This window comes from Myodes glareolus, chromosome 16 (genome assembly GCF_982192425.1).
Source record: "Myodes glareolus chromosome 16, mMyoGla1.1, whole genome shotgun sequence".
Classification (NCBI taxonomy): domain Eukaryota; kingdom Metazoa; phylum Chordata; class Mammalia; order Rodentia; family Cricetidae; genus Myodes; species Myodes glareolus.
The window spans coordinates 31,380,496-31,403,937 of NC_142041.1; the positions used below are offsets into that span (position 1 = coordinate 31,380,496).

The 23,442-nt window shown below is 50.6% G+C and overlaps 1 protein-coding gene across 1 annotated transcript; it reads right to left on the reverse strand.

The window, feature by feature from the left end:
* Positions 1–1,271: 1,271 nt before the first annotated feature.
* Glipr2 (GLI pathogenesis related 2) lies at positions 1,272–22,436 on the reverse strand. The gene is made up of 5 exons (XM_048420552.3): positions 22,306–22,436; positions 11,815–11,923; positions 11,356–11,459; positions 9,622–9,699; positions 1,272–2,898 (listed from the first exon to the last, which is right to left on the reverse strand). Exons 1-5 carry the CDS (start codon positions 22,316–22,318, stop codon positions 2,738–2,740), a joined length of 465 nt encoding a protein of 154 aa, XP_048276509.1. The 5' UTR covers positions 22,319–22,436; the 3' UTR covers positions 1,272–2,737.
* Positions 22,437–23,442: the final 1,006 nt, after the last annotated feature.

Consider the following 23,442-nt stretch of genomic DNA (forward strand, 5'->3'; position numbering starts at 1 on the left):
CTTCCCTCAGTGATGGACTGTTTGTTACCTAAAAGTGTAAGATTATATAAACCCTTTCCGCCCCGAGTGCTTTTGGTCATGGTGTTTAATCACGGTACTAAAAACACTATGATATAGGGTCTCTTTATGAAGCCCTGGCTGTCCTGGAACTGGCTAGGTGGATCAGGCTGGCCTCGAACTCACAGAGAACTACCTGTGATTGTTTCTGCCTCTGCTGGGACTAAAGGTGTGCACCCCCACGCCTGGTTAATGAAACATTCTTTTAAAGTTTAAGAAGGAACGAACTGAGGCGGAACTGCCAGTTTGAGGCCAGCCTAGTCTACATAGCAAGGGCTAGTCCAGCCATGCTGCTCGGGGAGACTGGGTGTGCCTGTGTCCATCTGTTCAGCCAGCATCACTGCCTGGCTCTACTCCAGTCCTGGAAAGCAGCTTCTTCCTTAGTCTCAACCGATGGTGGAAACAGACTCCGGCTTAGAGGCTGGCTTCCGTCCAGCTTCCGTCACCTGGTGATATGCCTATGCTGGTGTCCCTAGGAGTCACCGGGAAGTCACTGGCTGTTTGTTTGGTGCAGCCAGAAAAGGGCTCCTTCCTGTCTATTCCGCTCACCCTCTCTTCCTGCCCAGCTCAGAATTTTTCATATTTGGGGAATTCCTGGGGAGGAGACCCTAATATTCTAACCTTATAGATTGATATCATATTACAAATCCTTAATCAAGGACATTTTCAAAGATATACAGAATTATCAGTAGGAAGGTCAGGAAAGCATCTCACAATCTACTCCTCTAGAGCATCTGCCTCCAAGGCTGGGGCTTTGAAGCCAGTAGAGCCTCAGGCATGCAAGCCAGATCCTGCCTTCCTTTTTCTTTTTAAAACAGGACCTCACTAAATGGTCAGGATTGGCCTTGAATTTCTGATCCTTCTGTCTCCGTTTCCAGAGTAGTTAGGATTCCAGGCTTGTGCCTCTAGGCCAGGCTCACCTGTCCTTACCATTAATAACTGGACTGCAAATAGCTTAGATTTGCTGGGGCTCTGTTTGAAACTCCCTTGTTTCCAGTTTCACCAGTCAATCCATGTGCTTGAGCTCAAATTCCTCACGCCTAGGGCTGTCTGCCCTCAGAGCAGGTAGTCCATTAATCTGTGAGCTAGGAGGTTGCACACTTCCAAAGTGACTATTTGTCCTCTGGGGAAGGGCTGGGAAGGTGGGGTGGTTCAAGACGGATTCAGAGTACTGAATTATCTCAGCCATAAGCAAAAAGCATTAGAGGAAGAAATTACACAAAAGGAAAGGATTTTATTGTCTCGTTAGTCGATATCCCTGGATGAGCCAAATGGCACAGTGTGAAACTGTTCACAGTCTAACAAAGACCGGCAGCTTCGGTCTGTCCTTAGGTCAACAACCCCTTCCTCCAACCCTCCCATTGGCGGAAGGAGATGCCATAATTTCAGAGACACTCAACTGGACCTCTGGCTTGGTCCCTCCTGAATGGACCTGGTTAAACCTCTATTCACAGGGAACTGTGTATAGTTTGGGACAAAACGCAAAGTCAAATTGGCTTTCCTAATCTCCCTGTTTGGGCCTCCTCCTGGGAGCATTTGGGCTTGTCACACATTCCAGGAGGGAGCCACAGCTCAGTCACAGCTTCAGCTGCCCTGGACAAGCCTGGGTGGTTACTGCCTCCTGGGTTGGGGAAGGACAGAGGCTGTGGGGTTTTCTCTAGGGCCCCCGTGACCTCATCCTCACCCCTACACCACTGACTTCATAGTCCAAGACCTTGGCCAAAAGCCCAGGCCATGTGAGGGTCCAATAAGATGAGACTGGGGGGTAGGGTTGTATTCCAGACCTAGCCCTGCTCCCAGAAGCCAGAAGCAGTGCTGTAAACCCAGAAATTTAAGAGGTGTGAAAGGCGCTAGTGGCCGTGGCGTTTGCTCTTTAAAGGGTAAAAACTCCCGAGGAAGTAAGGGTTTATTTTTCCTTCTCCATTTGCTCTTTGGCAATTCCATTAGGGAATCCCAGCGGGTGTGGGGTGATATCATGTCTTCCAGCTGAGAACGAGAAATCTCAGTGACTCTGTGGAATGGAACTGGTCACGCCTCTCTAACGCCAGCTGCTTTATGTCACATTTAAAGGAAGTTTTAATACTCTTCAAAAATCTACCAAAAGGAGATTACAACACAGGAAGTTCACACCAACCGGCCTTACTTCTCAGCATGGCAAATATTCAGGATACACAAAGTCCACGGATAGATATTAGAAGTAAGAGATACACAAAAGAAGTCTGCTTAAAAACTAACAGCAAGCCGGGCGGTGGTGGCGCACGCCTTTAATCCTAGCACTCGGGAGGCAGAGACAGGTGGATCGACTGTGAGTTCGAGGCCAGCCTGGTCTACAAAAGCTAGTTCCAGGACAGGCTCCAAAACTACAGAGAAACCCTGTCTCGAAAAACCAAAAAAAAAAAAAAACAAAAAAAAAAAAAAAAAAAAAAAACCCAAACCAAAACAAAACAAAAAAACAACAGCAAAAAGATGTCAGGATTGATCTCACCCAAATCTAAGTAACTGTGGTCTAGGCAACCCTCGGGATAAACGTTTTGGATGTCCATCCTTTAACCGGGATGAGCTCATGGCCAGCTGCCTGTGTGTGCACAGTGCACCCACAGGGGCAGACCCTCGGCTGGCTCTTTGTTTGTCTATAGGCACTTTATACGTGTGTCTCCAGTTTCTCGTGACATCTGGTGAGTTACTTCTTTGGAGGTGGGACATTTTCCTCGAAGTAGCCCTGGTTGACGACATTCCCTGCAGGAAAGTATCTGGCCACCACAAAGGAGGAGCCGTCGCTTGCCGATGCCTTCCCCACGCCTATCTTCTTCGTATTCTTCCACACCATGGCTGTGAAGTGGCCTGTGGGAGACAAGGGAGGAGCAATGAGGAGGCAGCCAGACCCCGAAGAGGATGCTTAGGGGACCCTCAACACCTGCATGCTCTTGTCAGGCTCAGGAAATTAGACACTCGCAGATGCCAGTCATGAAGAAGAAACAAAGCACACGGCTGCACGTGTCAATCAATCCCACAGACCTCGGCCACCTCAGCACTTTCTCACAGTCTCTCTGAGGTCATGACAAAGCACAGTGGTCCCAGTACCTGTGACCTCAGCTTCCAGGCACCAGCCCTCAGTGGCGCACCCCCAAAACCGAACTTTTTGTGTTTTAGATTTTTAAATTTCATTTTATGTGTATGAATGTTTTGCCTGCATTTGTATGGTCACCCAGGAAGTCAGACCGCTTGGAATCGGGGTTTTGAATCGTTGTAAACCACCATGTGGGCGCTGGGAACTGAACTCTGGCCTTTGCAACAGCGACAGAGGTTCTCACTCATTGAGCTGTCTCTGCAGACCCCCGGGCTGAACTCCTTAAATCTCTGTTATTTTCTGATGGTCTTCTTACCCCTGTGTCTCCCTTGACCTCTCAGGAGCATTACACAGTCCATGTCCCTCCCTTTCAAAGCTTCCTCCCTCCACTGGGTTCCAGGACACTACTCTCTTAGCAGCCCTCCTGTCTCCATCTTGGTCTCGCAGCTTCTTCACCCTCAATCCAGGCACTCTCTCCTTTCCTTTCTATACTCTGCCCTTCAGGCAGCTTCATCTTTCCCTGACTTCCAGCTGGATTTCCCCGGTTCAGTCCTCTGCGCTCTGCTCCTGACACAATCACCACACACTTCCACTTGGATGACACACAGATGCAATCTATCCAGATCTCACTCTCGATTTTGGTCCCCCAGACTTGCTCCTCTGCTGACTTCCCATCGGGTATCAACAGCATCTTTGTGCACATAGCTGAGGGATGAGCCTGTATCCTTTCCTCTCCTGGATTCCTCACAACAATCTACCGCTAATTCCCAAGGAATGCAACTCTAAAATCTAGCTCAACTGTATTCTTCTGAAACCTTGGCTTCATTCATGGCTTTCTGTCTTGGAATGATGCAACATCTGACTGCTCTTGGCTCCACTTCCGACCTCTCTAATTCATTTGTCACTGTGAGAATGGGAAATGCCATTGTGAATGAATGGGAAAGATAGTTAGATCACCCTGAGACATAAGTCGTATCTATTTAACTCCCTCAAGTCAAAATCTTACACTCCTAGCTGCACCTGGAATGAAAGCTAATACCCTGGCCTGGTGGCTTCCTTCCTTCCTTTCCCTGAACACAGTAAACTGCTTCCTATGGAGAAAGCCCTGTGGGAATGAACCCTTGCTCAAAGCAGCCTACATGTGGATATTTTTTCCCCCAGTACTGAGAATTGAACCCAAGACTGTAAATGCCAGTACACACTCTACCACCATAGACTTCCAGCCCTTGGGAGCTCTCCTACTGACTAACAGTTTTTTGTTCCTTAGATCTGAATAAATGTCATTTATTTAAATAAGCCTTGCACAATCACTCTTTCATTTGCCAGACATCGCCCTCTCTACCCTGACCTACACCCTGTCTTCCCCTTCTCCATTTCTACTGGCTCCTTCATCTATGACACCCACATGGCAAGAACAAGTTTTATTTTTTGTTTTTGTTTTTGTTTTGCAGAGTTGGGGTTTATTAAAGACATTTAAGTTAGGCTCAAACACGAAGGTTGAGTGGAAAAGGGAGGTGCCTAGAAGAAATCAAGGCTTACTCAGGAGTGTGGGCTTCTCAAAGGGAAAGTCATAGATAGGAAGGCAGGCATAGCCAAGTATGGCCATAGCTCTCCGTGGGAGTCAGTCACAGTTCATTGACTGTGGCTGGAGAGAGAGGAAACATTACATTCTGAGAATCAGGAAAGCAGGTGGGCTTGGCACTGAAACTGCCAGCAATTGCCAAGGTTTCCTCTTTTTTTTTTTTCTTTTTTTAAGCTAGGGTCTCTGTATCTCAGGGAAGCTTCATATTCAATATGTAGGCAAGAATGATCTTGACCTTCTGATCATCCAGCCTCCCCTCTTGTATTACAGTATGTGCCCGCACACCAGCTTCCATACAGTGCTGGAGATTGGACCCAGGACCTTCTGTGTTACACACTCAGCTTGTGTGGAGCTGGGGATTGTACCCAGGACCCCCTGTGTTACACACCCATCTTGTATGGAGTTGGGGATTAAGCCCAGGACCTCCTGTGTTACACACCCAGTTTATGTGGAGCTGGGGATTATACCCAGGAACTCCTGTGTCACACACCCAGCTTGTGTGGAGCTAAGGATCAATCCAGAACCTCCTGTGTTACACACCCAGTTTATGTGAAGCTGGGGATTATACCCAGGACCTCCTGTGTTTACACACCCAGCTTGTGTGGAGCTGAGGATTGAACCCAGGGCCTCAAGCATGCAAGGCAAGCACTCTACCAACTGAGCTATAATCCTGCCCCACTTGCTGTGGAACAATCTTTGTCTACTGTAAGTATATATTACTCTCATTGGTTAATAAAGAAGCTGACTGGGCTACAGCAGAACAGGGTAAGGTTGGGCAGAAGGGCCAAATTGAGAATGCTGGGAACAGAAAGGGCAGAGCTGGGAGTCAAAAGCAGATGAAGAGAAGCAAGATAGTAAGATGGACATGCAGAAAAGGTACCAAGTCATGTGGCGAAGCATAGATAAGAAATATTGGTTCATTTACATGTAAGTGTTAACTAGTAACAAGCCTGAGCTATTGGGTAAGCATTTATAATTAGTATTGAGCCTCCATGTTGGTTACTTGGGAACTGGAAGGGAGAAAAGAAAAGTTTGCCTACACCCACTGATTTCTATTCTTACTTATTCCTTGGCCTTCACTGGCTTTGAAGTCAAAGATTGGGGCTATCTTCCTATCACTGTGCCTAGTTCATGCATATATATATATATATATATATATATTTATATATATATATATATATGTCATTTATATTTAAAATTAAATTTGTCGTCAGGCCTAGAGGCACACACCTTTAATCCCAGCACTCAGGAGGCAGAGGCAGGTGGATCTCTGAGTTTGTGGCCAGCCTGATCTACAGAATGAGTTCCAGGACAGTCAAGGCTACGCAGAGAAACCCTGTCTTGAAAAACAAAAGCAAAAACAAACAAAACAAAATTTCCATTTGTCTGTGAGTGTGTGTGTGTGTGCATGCATGTGTGTGTACATGTCTGTGTGTATGTGTGTGCACATATGTGTGTACATGTATGTGTGGATGCATGTGTGTGTACATGTGTGTGTGTGCATATGTGTGTGCACGCATGTGTGTGTATGTGTGTGTGCACACGTGTGTGTGTGCATGTGTGCATGCGTGTGCGTGTTGGGGGGCACAAGTATGCCTCGGAGCACACATGAAGGAGGTCAGAGAATGCCTTTAGGAGTCAGTTCTCTCCTACCTAAACTCAGGCTGGCATCTAAATCCAGGCAATGACTCTGAGCCATCTCACAGGCCCATCATTTTTAAATCTTGAAACTTCAGCACTTAGGGCAGAGGCAGGAAGATCGTGAGCTCCAGGTCATCCTGGAGTATGTGGCAAATTCAAGCTTCCTTAAGCCACACAAAGAAATCCTATCTCAAAGATTTTTTTTTTTTAAAGCAAAAGAAAAGTTGCCTAGGTCAGATTCTAAATCTTTCTTATCTCTAGATTTGCATTGTTTGTATTGCCCTCGGCTCTAGAAACTCTGGTTTTTAGCTCTGAGGAGAGCGCCCCTTCTGTCCTGGCCACCCTTGGTTGTTCTGTTGTGGTTAACAGCTCCAGGCACTGGGCAGCCTTGCCAGGCAGTCCTGCTTCTCTGGCTGCCTCTTAGCCAGGGCTCAAGCCCTTTCTCCCGCAGGCTACTCTAAAGTGACCACAGGCTTTGGCTATCGACCATTTTCCCCTCTGCTTCCCAGAGAAGAAGGAAACTTCCATCATCCACTGGTTGCCAAGCAACTAGTTGGACAGAAAGTGTGCATCAGTGGCTAGATGCCCATGGTAGCTTCTTTTTAAGGGAGGACACTGAGCAATCTTCTCTGTGGAGATTTCCGCTTGCACAGATAATCAATCCCCTTATGGTATTTACAGATGAATTAAGAGACACAACTTCCTTAGCAACGGCAGATACATAGTGGTTTCTATCACTAACTTCCAACAACAGTTCCTTTTTCTTTTCTTCTTTGTCTCCACCCCTTAAGGGGATCACATCCTCTTTCCAGCTGAGGACCGAAACTTCGTAGAATATGGCTTTGAAAAACCACACTGAACACATTACAGCATATCCTTGCAAAGAAACAACGTACGAAGACAGGAAGGAACGAGACAACCCTTTCATTGCTGTGACAGTGCAAAAGAGGACACACACACAACCCAGGAAAACATACACAAGAAACCAGAAACTTAGATGGCATTCAGATGCCATGCCAGGTCAGACTAGTCCTCATTTAGAATAAATAAATCTACTCACTTAACCAGGTCAGAACAAAGTAAGAGTGTTTTTTTCCATTCAGCACATAGCAGGGACCAGTGAGTAGGTGTTATCAGGGAAGGCTGCTGGGAGAGGGGCTGTCAGTCCAAGCAGACTGCGAGGTATCTCACAGGCCTTTTGCCTATATGAACTCAGGTCAGGGAATCCCAAAACACAAGCAGGGAGAAGCCAGGAACTGAGGGATTCGGGCAGGATGGACCTGGCAATCCTCAAGGTTCCGGAAGCCTCAGTTCTATAACACGGAGTGATGCTCTACTCCTGCCTGCGTCTCCAGTGTCATTTGTCCCCAGTGTTGTCCAGGCACCGTCTCTTGGTGTAGGGGCCATGGAAGAGGCACCAGGTAAGACCAGAAGACACGCGGAGACCTCTTTGTAGGTCTCAGTCTGCCGCCTTGGAGGCTAGCGCAGCTGAGGATACAATCACTTAATAAGCATCAAGCACACGCAGCTCCGAGATCCAGCATGTGTCTGGTTGCTCAAGAACCTCACTTATGAAAGTTTCTGGACACTATCTGTATCCTTAACCACTGCTCCCTCCTCTTCATTCAGTGACAGGGTCATTGTTATCTGAAGCTCTGGTGGCTGCTTTCTGCTGCTCAGTCTGGCAACTTTGGAAGGGGGGTGCAAACTGAACAAGAAACTGTCCCAGGTCTGTACCTAGAGTTGCAAGAACCCTTCCTGGACAGGGTGAGCAGTAAGCCACAGGAAACAGCGAGAACTTGTCATTTCCTGCTTCTGAAGAAACTCTCCAGGGGATGGGAGGCCCAGAGTGGCTCTACCCTTATGTAGGTGGGATGGAGGGGTTGGGGTGCGGAGGGAACCCCTCCCCCTTTCAGTTTCTCTGGTGCTTTGAATCAGATACACATTCCTTCCTACCCTGTCTGGGGCCCAAGAAGGGTCTGAGTCACTTCTTAGGAAAAGAGGGGAGGTGGGGGTGGGGCAGTGAGGCCTGCAAATGAGGCAGAAGGACCTCAGAAACCAGAAGAGCTGCCCAGATAAATGTTTACTGCTCAGGGCTGGGGAAGTGGCTCATCCTAAGCACTGGTGCAAAAAGCTTGCCTGGGGTGGGGGTTGGAGCTCATTGGCTGGGCAGTCAAGTCACTGAGCTCAAATTCAGTGAGAAACCCTATCTCAAAAACTAAGGTGGAGAGCAACTGAGGAAGACCTTAGACAACAACCTTTTCACACACATTCGCATCTTACACACTTACGCACACACATGTATCTGCAAACACACACACACACACACACACACACACACACACACACACACACGTTTACTGCTCGTCCTAAAATGTCTATAACAAAGGTGGTCTCCTCCAGTTCTGCATCACCAATTCCCAGAAGCGCCTGGGAGACCACCACCAGAACTGACTCAAGTTCACACCACAACGGCAGAAGCTAGGAAGAGCCAAGCTTTCCTGAATCTTAGGCTCACCTGAACCGCAGCCTAGAATGCAAGAGGAAGGGAAACCCCCTAGTACCATGAGGTGTGGAGAACAGGCAGGAAGAGGAGGGAGGTGTGAAGGAGGGAAGGTGAAGACTGGCCTGACCCTTTCCTGACAGCCTCCAGGGAGCCACAGCAGTGCAACCAGGAGAGCAGCTGAGGCGGAAGAAACACCAGAGGCAGGACAACCAGTCAGTCAGATGTGCTCAGATACTAGTTCAAGAAAGAAGCACCCAGCTCAAATCCAGACTCCAGTGAGGGGAACACATTGCAGTGAGAACATGCTGCAGTGAGGAGAACATGCTGCAGTGAGGGGAACACACTGCAGTGAGGGAAACATGCTGCAGTGAGGGGAACACACTGCAGTGAGGGGAACATGCTGCAGTGAGGGGAACAATGCAGTAAGGGGAACACGCTGCAGTGAGGGGAACAATGCAGTAAGGGGAACACGCTGCAGTGATGGGAACAATGCAGTAAGGGGAACACGCTGCAGTGAGGGGAACACACTAAACTTTGAGCTGACTGGGGATGTAATGGAGGGGGCGGGATCAGCATCCTGGGTACCCTCAGATGAAGAAAGAGTAAGGTGTGGGATGATGGTGCGGTGGGGTGAGGTGGACAGGTGCTGAGAAAAGGAGGCTTTGGTTCCTGGACAGCTCGGCTGGAGAAACATGACTGAGCCAGTGCAGGAGGGAAAGAACGAACCTTCTAAAGACACCATTCAGCCCAGGCGCCATTGCTACTCACCGGTCCCTGAGGTGAAGCCAGGCTGCTGGAAGTTGTAGTTCTTGATTTCACTGTACCACCGATCAGCCACTTCCTTTCCTGGACAGAAAAGGCACGAGTGAACTAAGTCACAGAGTCTACACGCCCCCTCCGTCTTCTCCCACAGACCCCAAACCACCCGGAGTCCACGCCCGCATGTCTGACGACGTGCTGATGAAGTAAAACACGAGGGTTCCTCCCGCAGACTCCTGGGGACTCGTGATGAAGACACAACCTTCGTTGGGATGAGCACTGACCCAGGGTTAAGCCATGGTCCCCAGATAAGGAAGCCTACATCCTGCCACTGATCCACCGTGGCATCCTAGGCAAGGCCTTTTCTGCTCTGGGCCGCTACAATAAAAAGGTTGAACGCAGCACATCCCGAGGACCTTCTAGCAATGATCTGAACTCCTAGGAGGCTATCCTCACTCTACCCGGGGTCTGTTTCTAAAATAGGCCTGAGTAAATGCAGTTGAGCCAGCAGGTCAAAGGTAGTCGCTGCCACCAGCAAGGCCCTCATCTGAGCATCCACTCTCAGCCATGGGGTGAGATAGCGTTTCCCAGGGATCCGTTGATCCCAATGACACAGTTACAACTCAGGACACAGGAGTCAAGATGGGTCACCCTAGAACCTTGTTACAACTTAGAGCCTGATTAAAGCAGGTCCTAAGGGGACTGTGATTCTTCATCTCTACCAAGTTCCCTACTGTTGCTGCTAGTTTTTGAAGTTCATATCAGCCATGCCTGGGGACTATTTAAATGAAGCAGAGGCCCAGGGCCTTCTTCTACTCTATTGGTTCTGGAGGAGAGACCCAGGGATTGGAAAAGATTTAAAAGCTCTCCCAAGACTCTCCTGTGTAACCAGAAGACATCAGCTCAAGCCTCTTTGTGTAGGAATGGGAAAACTAAGGCCAGAGAAATCCAACACAGGCTGGGCTAGAATAGCATCCTTAGGGCCCAGTCAGGAGAGGCGGCAGCCCTGGGCCCCTAGTCTGCTGACTGAGGGGGAGGCGGAGAGACCCCATCATCAGCTGCCTTTCAGGGACATAGCTCTTGGGGTTGGGGAGGGGGGCTGATGTACTAGGGGAACCAGGCAGCTGGGGGATCCCCTTGGGAGCTCCGGGGAATGTGAGGCTGGAGAGAAGTCTTTTCCTCCTGGGGTTTGGAGAAAGCTCAGGGATTGTGACATCTCTCTCTCTCTCTTTTTTTTTTTTTTTCCTAAAAAGCTACTTCAGAGTTATAGGAAATAGAGACTCAAGAATGCTTGCTCAGTGGGGTGGGGTCATTCCCTCCCAGGCTCAGGGCAGAAAAATCATCTTTTTAGTCTTCCTTTTATTTTATTTTTTTAAAGAAAATAAAAATGCTCAATTCTTTTCTTTTTTTCTATAATAAGAGCAATATACCTACAGTGTAAAAAAATAATAATTTAGAAACCATCAAGGTTGCTCCAGGGCCCACAGAGCCAGGCTGCCATTGGATGCAGTGTTGCAGTCCCTGGCGCCCACGCATCTGAACTGCAGTCTGACTCCTCCGTTCCCGGCTCCCAGCTTCCTGGCTCCAAGCCAGCCACTGAGGTCAGCCCTGGAGCAGATGCTGAGAATTCAGGGCCTCCTCTCCCTTCCTGGGCCTGTGGCCACACCATCACTGAGCCACAAAGGGCATAGTGTCATCCCGGGTCCAGATGGGCAGAGAGAAGAAGAGTCAAGGGTGTCCTACCTGTCTGGTCGTAGGATGCCCACGCAAGGTTCTCCCCACACTGGCCACGACTGGACTCTGGGCTGTGTTTGAGGATTCTTGTGCTGGCAAGGGCCTCTGAATACCTGCATAACATGTCTCCTCAGAGCAGGCCCAACCTAGGGACCCTTCACCCCAACTTAGGACCCTCCACCCCGATCCAGCGTCTGAGTTTTGATCTAGTATGACTGAATTGCTTTCCCTATCTGGGTTCCCAGAGGGACAGTGGAAACACCGCCCCAGGCATCGGACAATTCCATTTTCAGAAGAGCACACTGACACTCGGGAGCAGAGGGAACCTGCCCGTGCTGGTAGCAGAGTGGTCCTTAAGCCTGGCTGTACTGGAACTCCAACCACATCCCTTCAACCCCCCAGGACCCCTCTATGAGTGCAGAAGCAGCTCCTTGAAGGGCTAGCATCCGTCTGGGGCTGGGGACTCACTGCTGAGCTTCTTGGTTGAGCTTCTTGCAAAGCTTCAGTGGAGGGACACCGTGCTTAGCCCGGTACTCGTTGTGGGCCTTCAGGACCTCGTTATTGAACTGTTTGGAAGCTAGAACGACAGAAGGATGGAGAACAGCTCAGTGCAAAGGGGAGACCCTCTGAAGGTATATAGGCATGCTTCAGGACACGCAGAGACTGCCCGCCTCTTCTCCATCCTGGTCCACACCAGTGTTCATCTTGTCTCCACACCCCTGTCACCCTCCGTGTCTCTGCAGACCAGAGATCTGCGGATTATGTAGGATCTTCCGGGCCACGTTGGGGATTTGAACCTTTATCTGAGGCAATGGGAGATGACTAAGCCGAAGCAGGGAGAGCGTTTCTGAAAGATGCTCTTGGGGCTGAGGAAGGGAGAGAGCTGGTCAGACATCTAAGAGACAATGTCTGAAGGTGACGGCAAACCTCAGACGAGACCAGTAGACTCTGGGAAGAGCTGGTGTTGGGAGCTCAGGGAAGAATAGCTTAGCTAGTGTGGATGATACCATGTTGGACCAGTGAAAACAAAAGATGTGGGGAAGGGAGAGGAAAGGAAGGAGAGAATAAGGGGACACACACACACACACACACACACACACACACGCGCGCACACACACACACACACACAGAGAGAGAGAGAGAGAGAGAGAGAGAGAGAGAGAGAGTCAAATAAGCCAGATAAAGAGGGAGGACCAAATAAAGCAGCATTGAGGGATGGAGTAAGAGGAGAGTATAGAAAAGGACTCCATAGTGATGGGAAAGGAGGGTGTGATCTGCTGGGTGAGGCTGCAGCGGGGAAAGAGCCTGTGCCCAACTGAATGATGACTTCAGCAGAGACAAGACCAGAGGGCTGGGGTTAGGGAAATAGCAGATGGATGAAGAGCGAGAGTGGACAAAACCCATACTGCTTCAGATCCGAAACAACCCCATCCTTCTAGTATCTTTTATCTATTCAATACTTGTCCCAAACCGTCCATCCGTCCCGCCAGCCAATCACCTTTCACCAAACATCCATCTGCTTTGCATCCACATCCAATGTCAAGCATCCACTCATTTTTCCATTTCCAGCACTTACCCATCCATCAATTCATCATTTGTTGAGCAGCCACATCCACCCACCCAAGTACTGACCATCAGTTCAGACCCACTCTAATCCACATGTCTACTCCCTGAGCACTGCCCGACGTGATGCCGAACCCGGACCTCCAAAGCTCACACAGAGAAGGAAGATGCAGAGAATAGTAAAGGTACAAGAGGAGCCTGGAGCAAGGGGCCAGGATAAGGGATAAGATCACATGTGTTAGGAACCTAGGAATCCACCCCTCCCTGTAGACCTGGGGTACTGAGAGGACTGTGAGCGAGATCAGGCTGGTCCATCTGCCGGGAGCCTGTCTTTTGGCGGAGGTAGGAAAGGCGCAACCACAGTCATGAAGGAAGTCCTGGGGCCAACTGCAGGCAGGAGGGAGGAAGAAATGTCGCTCGTGGCTGGTGACCGCGGTGTCCTTGGACTTTCTGACAAACTATAGAGGAAGCAGACCGCCCTTGGGGGCTGTAGGGTCCAGCAAGATTGTGTAGGCGATCCAGTCTCAGAACATATGGTGGGGCAGGGTTAGAAAGGTTTTGTGAGGTTTGGGGTAACAGATGGCGAAGCAAACAGAGGTAAACGTGAAAATAATGACTCAGCTTAAGACAGAGGGTGGAGTCACAACCAGAAGTCCTCACGTCCTGGTGGCCAGAGAAGGTTCACACCTTTGTGTTACAAAAGACAGACTTCAGGTCTCCTGAGGTGGGAGGAAACGGGTGGTGTTTAGCTAAGTGTCGAGTTTCCAAGGGGAAGGACCCTGGAGCTGCTTGACAGCTGGGTGATCTCACTTGACAACGGGGCACCTCAAGGAAGAGTTCCGGTTTGGCACGCTGATGTGGGACTGAGGACATCAAATCAGTCTTTCAAAGACCATGGAGGCCAGGGGATAAACGGGAACAAGAGCAACTCCTGGGCACAAGTCACAAGTTTCATCTTTTTTAGTGAGCTAGGGAACCAGCAGGATAATGTGGCAACTATGGCTCCTAGGCCAGGGGCGCTCTGCCCTGCCTTGCACAAGTGGGGTCTTGTGAGAGTAAGCACACACTGAGATCAGACTGGAAGACTGGGGTTGCGGGGGGGGGGGGGAGAGTTCTCTGGGGAATTCTGGGGTCCTACGGGACAAAGCTGGAGCTGGCAGGCAAGAAGGGCAGGATGTCAGCCAGGAATCAGAAGGTCCCTTTCTCCCAGTCAGAAAGTTCCTGGAGCTTTCAGGGAACAAGCCTGAACTCTGGCAGCCCCGACAAGTGGGGGTTCACCCTGTCCTCAGCACTCTGAAACAGCCATTCCTGTCCTCACTATTCCAAGATAAATAACAGTGGAAGGCAGAGAAAGGTGACAATGTGGCCACAGTGAGAAGAGGAACAAAGGACCCAGTGCCCCCTCTCCCTATGTCCATCTGGGGAGACCTGACGCAAGGTCAGGCAAATTGTGAATAAGGAAGCCGTTCTGCTAAAGGTGGGCCCCACGCAGCAAGCCTTCTTTCCAGCAGCCAGCGTTCCAGGAAGTCTCCTCCTGGAAGGCAAGTCCCTCCCCACGGCTGGCACTGGGGTTGTAGCCTTCTCCTTCCCCCAAGCATGAGACGCCTGGGGCCATTCCAATTGCTTGGTTCCGTTGTGCCAATAGTGTGATATCTGAAATCTGCATCTCTCTTTAGAAATATGTGCCTTTTCTGGATTGTCATAAAGCTTTCTGGGGACTGGACAGGGCTCCCTCCCAGAAGGCAGCAAGCTACCACTGGGCCATGCAAGCCAGTTTGTCTCCATTCCTTGTATGATTCTATCAGGAGCTGGAGAGGAAGGTGAGGAACAGGCCTGTGACTTAGAGGAGTTTCCCACTCTTCGGTAAACAGACAGGGTTATAAAAGGGCTTGTCTGAGTTACGCGGTCACACTGAAAAAGGCCCATATCCATCCTAAACTAGTTCCCACGACTCAAATAGGCCAGAGAAGGTCTGCTGGGACACCGTAAGGGACACTTGAGACTTGGTGACACGTGCAGTGTCACAAGAACTCCCTGGAAAGGGTGTTCCAGGTTCAGGAGGCAGGAGGAGGAGGCCAAAGGTGCAGAAAGGGCCAGGCTATGACAGGACCCAGAAGAAAGGGCGTCAGTTTAAAGCAGCTTGTGGGTTGGGGTCAGTCTGCACTGGACCCCAGTGTGCTGTAGGCCCCGCAGGCATTTTGTCAGAGACGTGTGTGTGACTTCTAAAAACTAGGTCACTGTACTCCCAGAATGGAGGAAGTTCCGGGAACAAAAGTGAAAGTTCCTGAACCAACACAAGGTCAGTGCCAGAAGCTGACGCCAGGCACAGGCCCCAGCAGGGTCAGGCTCCCTCAACCGGGGCTTCTGCAAGGAGTCACCAGGTCTCAACAGAGACCCATAGCTGGAAGCCAGGGGGCCCTCCAGCCACTTAGAGCTATCTTAGGCATCCCCTCCCACTCCGAGCAGGATGAGAGCCCTAGGAGGCAAGTTATCAATGGTGACCACACCCAGGCCGAGGCACGCCCTACTGCTATAGAAAAACCCCAACACAGATAAAGTCAGAGTAAAACCAGCCGCCCACAGCCAGGCAGGGTGGGCCCTCAGCTGTCCCAGGGTCGGGGGGAAGGGCAGGATCCACACTTCATTTTGCTGAAGAGCCAGAAGGAGGGGACAGGCAGACCTATCTGCCCTGGGCTCCTGCTTTCTCTTGCTCATCTCCCACGGGGCCATGAAGACCTCGTTAACCTCCCGCCACCTCTATGGGATGTCCTGACACATTTATGACTAAACTAGGAAAAAAGGCGCTTTGCAGGGACAGCAGCCTGCCCAGATTCCCTTCCTGCTCAAGGGGTGCCATCAGGAGGGATTTAGACTTGAAGGAAGGCCCTGTTCTGAAGCTCTGCCCCCAACCCATGGTTACCATGGAGCAGTGGAATATGCCATTCAAGCTTGGGGGGGGGGGAGCAGCAGAAAGGAGCAATAGGGGAAAGGAGCCCACAGGGGCAGCTTCCTCTGATCTCTCGCATTTCTCAAGAGTGTCCTCATCCTCGGAGAGAGGGCTGCAGGAGACTGCAGAGGCTAGAGCAGAGGCCACAGCCCCAGCTGTCCGCGGGAATGCAAGGCTGCACATTCTAGGTGGGGCTATTCCGCTTCCTTTTAGGGGACTGAGGAGAGCAGAGGGATTCTGAGAGCTGCCCTTAGCCCCCCACATCCCTGCTTTGGGCAGACAGGCTCATTCCTCAGCTTCCCCCTCCCTGACCACTGCCCTCTCCAGACTCCCCACAAAAGTTGGAGAACAGGCCCCTCCATACTCTTGACAAGAGGCTGGAAAGCAAATTGCTCTAGCCTTTGGGACAAAACTGGTTTTGCATCTTTGGGAATGGTAGAAAGCAGATAATTGGAGAGAAAACAATTTTGCTTTTTGCTTTTTTTCTTTTTCAAGACAGGATTTCTCTGTGTAGTCCTGCCTGTCCTAGAACTCACTCTGTAGACCAGGCTGGCCTCAAACTCACAGAGATCTGCCTGCTTCTGCTTCCCAAGTGCTCGGGTTATAGGCAATCACCACCACTGCTCAGCTGGGAAACAATTTTTAAAGTTCCTCCAAGCCTGGAAATTTGCTGAGTCAGTGAATGAGCAAAGGAATGAGGTTCAGAGACAGTGCGAGGACTAGATCCCTGTACGAGGACTAGATCCCTGCTGTATCAGATGAGAAATCGGCGCCTGGGGCAGTGAACGAATGGTCTCAGGTCACTTAGACCCAGGAGGCCCTGGTTAAAGCCAGACCTAACAGCATCCTTCCCTTGCCTCTCTCCCACCCCGAATCCTGCACACTTGCTATTTTCCACCCAACACCCCCTTTTCCTGATGGCAAGAATAGGCTACCAAGTGTTGTTCAGCTGCCTGTAGGCAAGGGATCCATTTCTTGGAGTGATGGCCTCCTTCAGGCTGGTCTGTTTGAAAGGCGCCCAAGTGTACACATGGTCCTTGAATGACGGAAGCTGCCAGACAGGAGAGTGCTTGCTCAGGCTGCTCAAGGGCCCGGCCTTCCTTAGCGACAAGTTTCTGTCCCCTGGGCCCCGGGCTCCCCTCTGAATACGGAAGATGACAGCTGCGGGTTTCAAGATGTCCTCAAAGTAGGGAAACCCTTCACATGAGGCCGGCCCGGAAATGAACAGATGAGCGGGGGCTGATGGGGTTGCCCTGGCCCACGTGGCCTCTTCCTGTAGTGGTCCCAGGGGCTCACCCAGAAGAAAATTCCTGGCCTTCTGCTCTGATACCCTCTGATGTTAGGGGTCCAGTGTCTGAGACACCAAGAGTGTTAGAGACAATTGGAGTATTTGTGTGGATCTAATCAGAGTCCGTTTGTGATGGGAACTGGAGTGAAGTCATGTGGTCAGTGTGCTGTGGAAGCACACAGTTCAGAAGGCTAGGCTCTGTGCGCGCGCGTGCGCGTACACGCGCGCGCGCGCACACACACACACACACACACACACACACACACACAGACACCAGTCAGAGCTAAATTCTAATCCTAATTTGTTCACATACTGGTCCCGACATAATATGACGAGGCCATGGCCTAGAGTGCTGCTGAAGAGGTTAGTAACATAAAATACCTAACTCCATGGCCTAGCATACAACAAGAGGCCAAATGATTGACGATCACTATTATTCAAGGCAGAGGGTTATTGCAATCTTAGGTCTGAGCACACCTGGTGTACAGAGGCCATGCAGGGAGACCAGGGCTGCAGGCAGGACTGAGAACTTCCAGCACCAGCCCAAGCTCTCTAGGATTGAGCCTTGGCAGTTGTATGATGGCGTTAGGGGATTTCTCACACTCACCCTGAAGCTCTGGGGTGTATCTGAGTTCTGTTCCACGAGGCCAAACTGCGGCCCAATGAGGCAGGGACTGATTCCTTACATGGCCTTTTGGGAGCCGGATAGAACTCCCACGTAAATGGGTATTGCGGAGAGGCACCTCCCCGAAGCCTCGACTGGGGCCTGGATCTTCAGGGTTGGGTTTGTGCAGCAGGCTCACTGGGTCTGAGTCATCCAGAAGAGTTACTTTCTCTCTGGGGACCTTAGAAGATGCAGTCATGTGTGACTATGAAGGACGTGGGCCTGGGAGAGAGAGCTAGCGAGTGAGTGGGGGCACCTGGCTCTACCTGCCGCAACCTGCTTCTGGTCCCACAATCTGCACCAGCATCGCTTTCGGGCCACACTTATGCATCTCATCTTCCCTTCTATTCCTTGAAAGTTGTCATCAAGTCTGCCCAAGATCGCCACTGGCAAGTCCATCCTTCCTCCTCTCTGGTTCCCAACTTTGCCCTAGACCACAGCTTCCCTGGCACACAACTGAATGTAGAGGTGGCGAAACGGTCGGCAACAATAAAAGATTTCTGAATGTGCGACTACCAAAACTCGATTCAAACTCAAGCACGAGAATGAAACTGAGGTGCCTCTGATAGTTCCTTACAGGTTGTCTGGTCAGTCTCTCCACAGCCTTGGCTCCCAAGTCACCAGATTACCGCTGTGCACTGCATCTACACTGTCACACCAGGCGCTGCCCCTGGCACTTCTTGAGGAGCTCGGCTCATTTGTTATGGATTTCAGTGTCTTTATTGCACACACAAAACATTCTGCTCTTATAGAAATATAATGGTAATTACAGAAAGCATAGTATTTTCCTACTGCCATTTCTCAGTCAAGTTAGCGTAGCTGAGGATTGAGTCCTGTTAGAATGCTTGAGTTTGTAATTTATTTATTTTTATTTACATTTTTTTTTCAGATCTGTGTGTGGAGGTCAGAGGACAGCTTGGGGGAGTTGACTCTCTCACCCTATTGTGTAGGTTACGGAGGTCAAATTCGAGTCCTCAGGCTTGGCAGCAAAACCTTTATCCAGTGACCCATTTTGTTGGCCCTAGAAAGCTTGGTTTTAAAAATTGCTGTTGAGTTACTCACTTGAGGGTCATAAAAAGTCTCTGAAGAGCTAGGGATGTAGCTCAGCACTACTTGCTTGGCATGTACAAGGCCCTGGGTTCAAGCCCTCGTACCAAAAAATAAACTAAAAAAATCATTGAATGAATTTTGTCTTGAGTTAGGACAGAAGTTCCAACAATAAACTGGGCGTGTGATGTGTGATTTCCCTCTGTATGCTGTGGAACAGAGGTAGGCAGGGAAAACTAAACTGAATGCTGGGAGAACAAAGGTGGAGTAGAGAGAAGCCTTGTAGCCGTGCTGGAGCTGGATGGAACTTTAGCTGGTAAGCCACAGCCACGTGGAGATACACAGATTACTAGAAATGGGTTAAATAAAGATGTAAGAGTTAGCCAATAAGAAGCTAGAGCTAACGGGCCAAGCAGTGTTTTGTATGATATAGTTTCTGTGTGATTATTTCAGGGCTGAGCAGCCGGGAATGAACAAGCAGTCTCCTTACTACAGGCATGATAGATAACACAGGCCTTTAATCCCAGCACTTCAGGAGGTAGAGGTGGGTGAGTCTCTGTGAGTTTGTTGAGTCCAACCTGGTCTACACAGTCAAGGTTACCTAGTGAGACCCTGTCTCAAATGTGTGTGTGTGTCCTAAAGAACTGTTTGAAAATAAGTTTCTTTTCTTTTAAAGCAGGGGAAAGTGGCTTCTGATAAAATACTTGCCATGCAAGCGTGAGGATCAAAGTTGGGGTCCCCAGCACCCCTGCTTAGAAACAACAACAACGACACAATGAAACGACTGGGCACAGCGGTTATGCCTGTAGTCCAGAGCTAGAAAGGCAGAGAGAGGAGGATCCTGGGGCTTGCTGGCCAGCTAGTCCAGCTGAGTCAGTCAGCTCCAGGTTCAGTGAGAGACCCTGCTTCCAAAGATAAGGAAGTGGGTAACTGAAGACGACACCCACTGTCTACCTGTAGCCCTCAAACACACACCCACCCCACGTACACACAAACACCCACCCCACGTACACACAAACACACACAGAACATACACACATAATAAAATAAGCTTCTGTGTGATTTACGATCAGCAAATATTTGATTCATATACTTGTTCTACATGCCTGTGTACCTGGAGTTGTTTAACAGTTTATTGAGTAAAACTACTTCTTTTGCAAGCAGACAGTTTCAGAAGCCAGGCCCGAGGTGCTTGCACCACCCCTGTCTGTGGGGAGGTAATCTCTCTGCTCCCAGCCTCTAGTCTCTCCCACCCTGCTCAGTGGCACCCCGTATCCCTAAGATGACCCAGAACCTCCCAGGACCCTCTAGAATGGGTCACTTTCTTCACACTCCTTTGATGGTCTTCACAGAGGACACCTCTCTCGTGTGCCTCCCCCACCTCCCTTCATGGTCTGAATCAAGATCATTCCCACCTCTTACCGAAGTCTCTCCCCCACCATCCTCCCTCATTTCCTAAACATTGGCTGGCCCTCCGTGGCACCGGGTCCACAGCTTGGAAGAAAGGACAGATGTGGAGGGAGGGGACACAGAGACAGATGGGGGAGAGCAGGTAGAAGGATGATGGCACAGGTGCAGTTGTAGAAAATTGTGTCTTAGAGCAGGGCTGGAAACAATCAATCAAAATGTATCTTAGGGGCTGGGGTGGGGGTGGGGCGGGTGGTCCACCTTTACTCCCAGCAACCAGAGAGGTACAGATGCAGGTGGATCTCTGTGAGTCTGAGATCAGTTTGGTCAACATAGTGAGTTTCAGGTTAGACAGAGGTCCACAATGAGATCTTGTCTTATAGCAGTAATAGTAACAATAGATATCAATAAAATGAAACGCAGCTTTAGAGAATCCCTGGACTGCCTCATAAGTCTAGAGAGGAAGGAGTTAATTTTTTCAAGTAGAGATGTCAAAAGTCCTTCTCACATCTGACATCATTTGCCCCATTTTTCATCTCGTTCTTTTAATTATGTGACATCATCCTTTCCACTGCAAAGGATCTTGGGGGTCATATGGGTCACCCTCTTTGTACAGATGGGTAAACTGATGCAGAGGAAGACCTTACTTCACATCACGTAGCAAATGATTAGTAAGGCCAGCCTTGCAAACCAGGCCTGTCATTCAAGTTGGAGGAAAAGCAGGTTAGGACCAGGTCACGGAGGCCATTTCCTGTGCATCTCTTGAGTCCTGGTCCTGGAGGACAGACCCAAGAAGGGAACCAGCCTTCCTCATCTGGGACTGACAGCCCATTGACTTCATTGTTCCTTTAGGGCAATGGTTCTCAACCTTCCTAGTGCTGCGGCCTTTTAATACAGTTCCTCATGTTGTGGTGACTCCCAACTATAAAATTATTTTCATTGCTGCTTCATAACTGTAGTTTCACTATTCTTATGAATCATAATTTAAGCATCTGTGTTTTCTGATGGTCTTAGGCGACCTCTGTGGAAGGGTGGTTCCACCCCAAAGGGTCACGACTCACAAGCTGAGAACCAGGGCTTTAGAGCCTTCTGTGAGGAAGAAATGATGTCCCAAAAAAATGTCCAGAAGGGATAAATCTGGGAGAAGTAAATCTATTGTCCAACACCTATCCCTTGTCTTTGTGGGAGTGAGGGCAGGTGATGCAGGGTGTGAGATGTCCCTCTGTAGGAGGAGGGTGACATTAGGGATGGGATCCCCTTCACAGATTTGAAGAGTTGAGCACAGAGGGGCAGGGAGGGTTTCCCGCTGGGTAATCGGAGTGGTGAAGACTGGGCCAGGACACCCAGGGGAAGTAACCTGAGTGCGAGCCAGCCAGCACAGCTGTTCAGCAAAGGGGGCGGGAAGCAGGGAGCGACGGGAAAGCTGGTTTTCAGACATTTCAACCTCACAGTCACAGTGATGAGTTTGGGCGGCAACAGGGCAGAGATCACAGGGGGAGCGGGTCTGCACAGCACCCAGCCTGGCACAGAGGGCACTAAGGAGATGCTCCTAAAGAGAGCGAAAAGGATTCCCAGAGCCGCCTTAGTGGGACTGGGACCGGACTAGCTGTTTCACAGCCACGGGTGCTGTCACAGTTTGGTGACTTTTTCCAACTGTAACTTTGTCCTCACTTGGAAACAAAGCAAAGCCACGCCTCGGCAGACTCAGAGAGCTATCCCCATCAGCGCTTGGAAACCCTCCCTGACGCAATCCCTGGCTCGAAGCCAGAAGGACCCTCCATCGCTTTCCCTCTCCTTTCTTTCTCTCCCTCCTGGTGGTCTTTCCGCTACCTCTGCTCCCAGGTTGAACCAGAAGAAGCCGCAGCTGCGCCTTTGGGCGCTTTGCTCCGCGTGCTCTCCATCCCCACTCAGGGGTCACGCATTGCAACGAGAGCTGCGGGGACTCCAGGGGATTCCCAGGGGACCAGGCCCCAGGCGGGACAGGGTGACAGCGAGTGTCCCGGAGCCATCCCAGCACTCCCGCGGGCTAAACGGGCAACTCACCTGACTTGCCCATGGCCGACTGTGTGCGCTCCTCTGCTCCGCGGCGGCTGCGCTGCGCAGGGTGGTGGATCCCAGCAGCTGGCCAGGGCCAGCAGGGGCAGGGGCGGCTGCAGCCACTCCCCCGGCGCCGCCCGGCCCCGCCTTATAAGGCAACGGCAGCTGTAGGCGGAGGCGCGGGGGGCCACCCCTAGAATTCACGTGGTCTGGTGGGATTCCGCCGCTGGCTAGGGCGGTCCAGATGTGGTCGCGGTGCCTCTCTCCCCGATCTGAAAGCGCGCGTGAGACCTAGGGGAACTTAGCCTTCCTTGTGGTTCCCCATGGCTCCTGTGCTACAGAGGCGTCATGAAGACTGCGGTGCTCACTGAAGTCTGGCGAGGTACCGTTCCCGCCGGTGCCACCAGAGGTCGGGACTCTCCCAGTACCGACAGGCAACTTGAGCGACAGGCAACACCCGCCTCCCCCGAGTGTGCTTATTCCCCTTCTCTGCGACCCTGTGTTTCAATCACATCTTTCTAGGACCCTACCGCTATGCGACCCCAGGTTGTAACTGAACACGTCCTATTCCTCCAGTTCCAGCCGCCCCAGGAGGTGCCCATAGCTCAATTCGGACCTGTGCTCTTGACCCTTACTGCCTCTGAGACCAACCAAATTTCCTACCCCTGAATCTGACTCCAGACATGTACTCCCCACCACTCTAACTTTATCCCACGCTCCTGTGAAACCAGATTTCACAAAACCCCAAACGTTCCTGGTTTTGCTCACTCATCCCTCAACAGGGACGGCCGCGGACCTGGCCCCTCCTAGTCAGTACTCTGGGGTCTGTCCTGTTCTTCAGTTCTCATCGGCCCTTCCCTTCCCAATCTTAGGACAGTACACACCTAACACGGGAGAGACTGGCTCAAGGTCTTCAGCCCTGAGAAGTGCACCCAGACAAGGCACAGCCTAATACACTCCCTGTGCCAAGGGAACGCTTTCACACTGGTGGGATAGAAGATTTGGAAGCCCCTGTGGAAGACATGTGTTCAGGCTTTTCTGTAAAGGACTGGAGAGTTGACTCAGGGTAAAGGCACTTGCAGTCAAACTCAAATTCTGAGTTGGATTCCTGGAACGAACACAGTGGAAAGAGGACCAACTCTT

Bases quoted from the DNA above. Each gene is read 5' to 3' on its own strand.
- Glipr2 (XM_048420552.3), bottom strand. The intron at 11,460-11,814 runs GTGAGTCCCCAG...CATGTTATGCAG, and splicing joins CTCAACCAAGAAGCTCAGCA to GTATTCAGAGGCCCTTGCCA. The intron at 9,700-11,355 runs GTAGGACACCCT...TTTTCTGTCCAG, and splicing joins GGCATCCTACGACCAGACAG to GAAAGGAAGTGGCTGATCGG.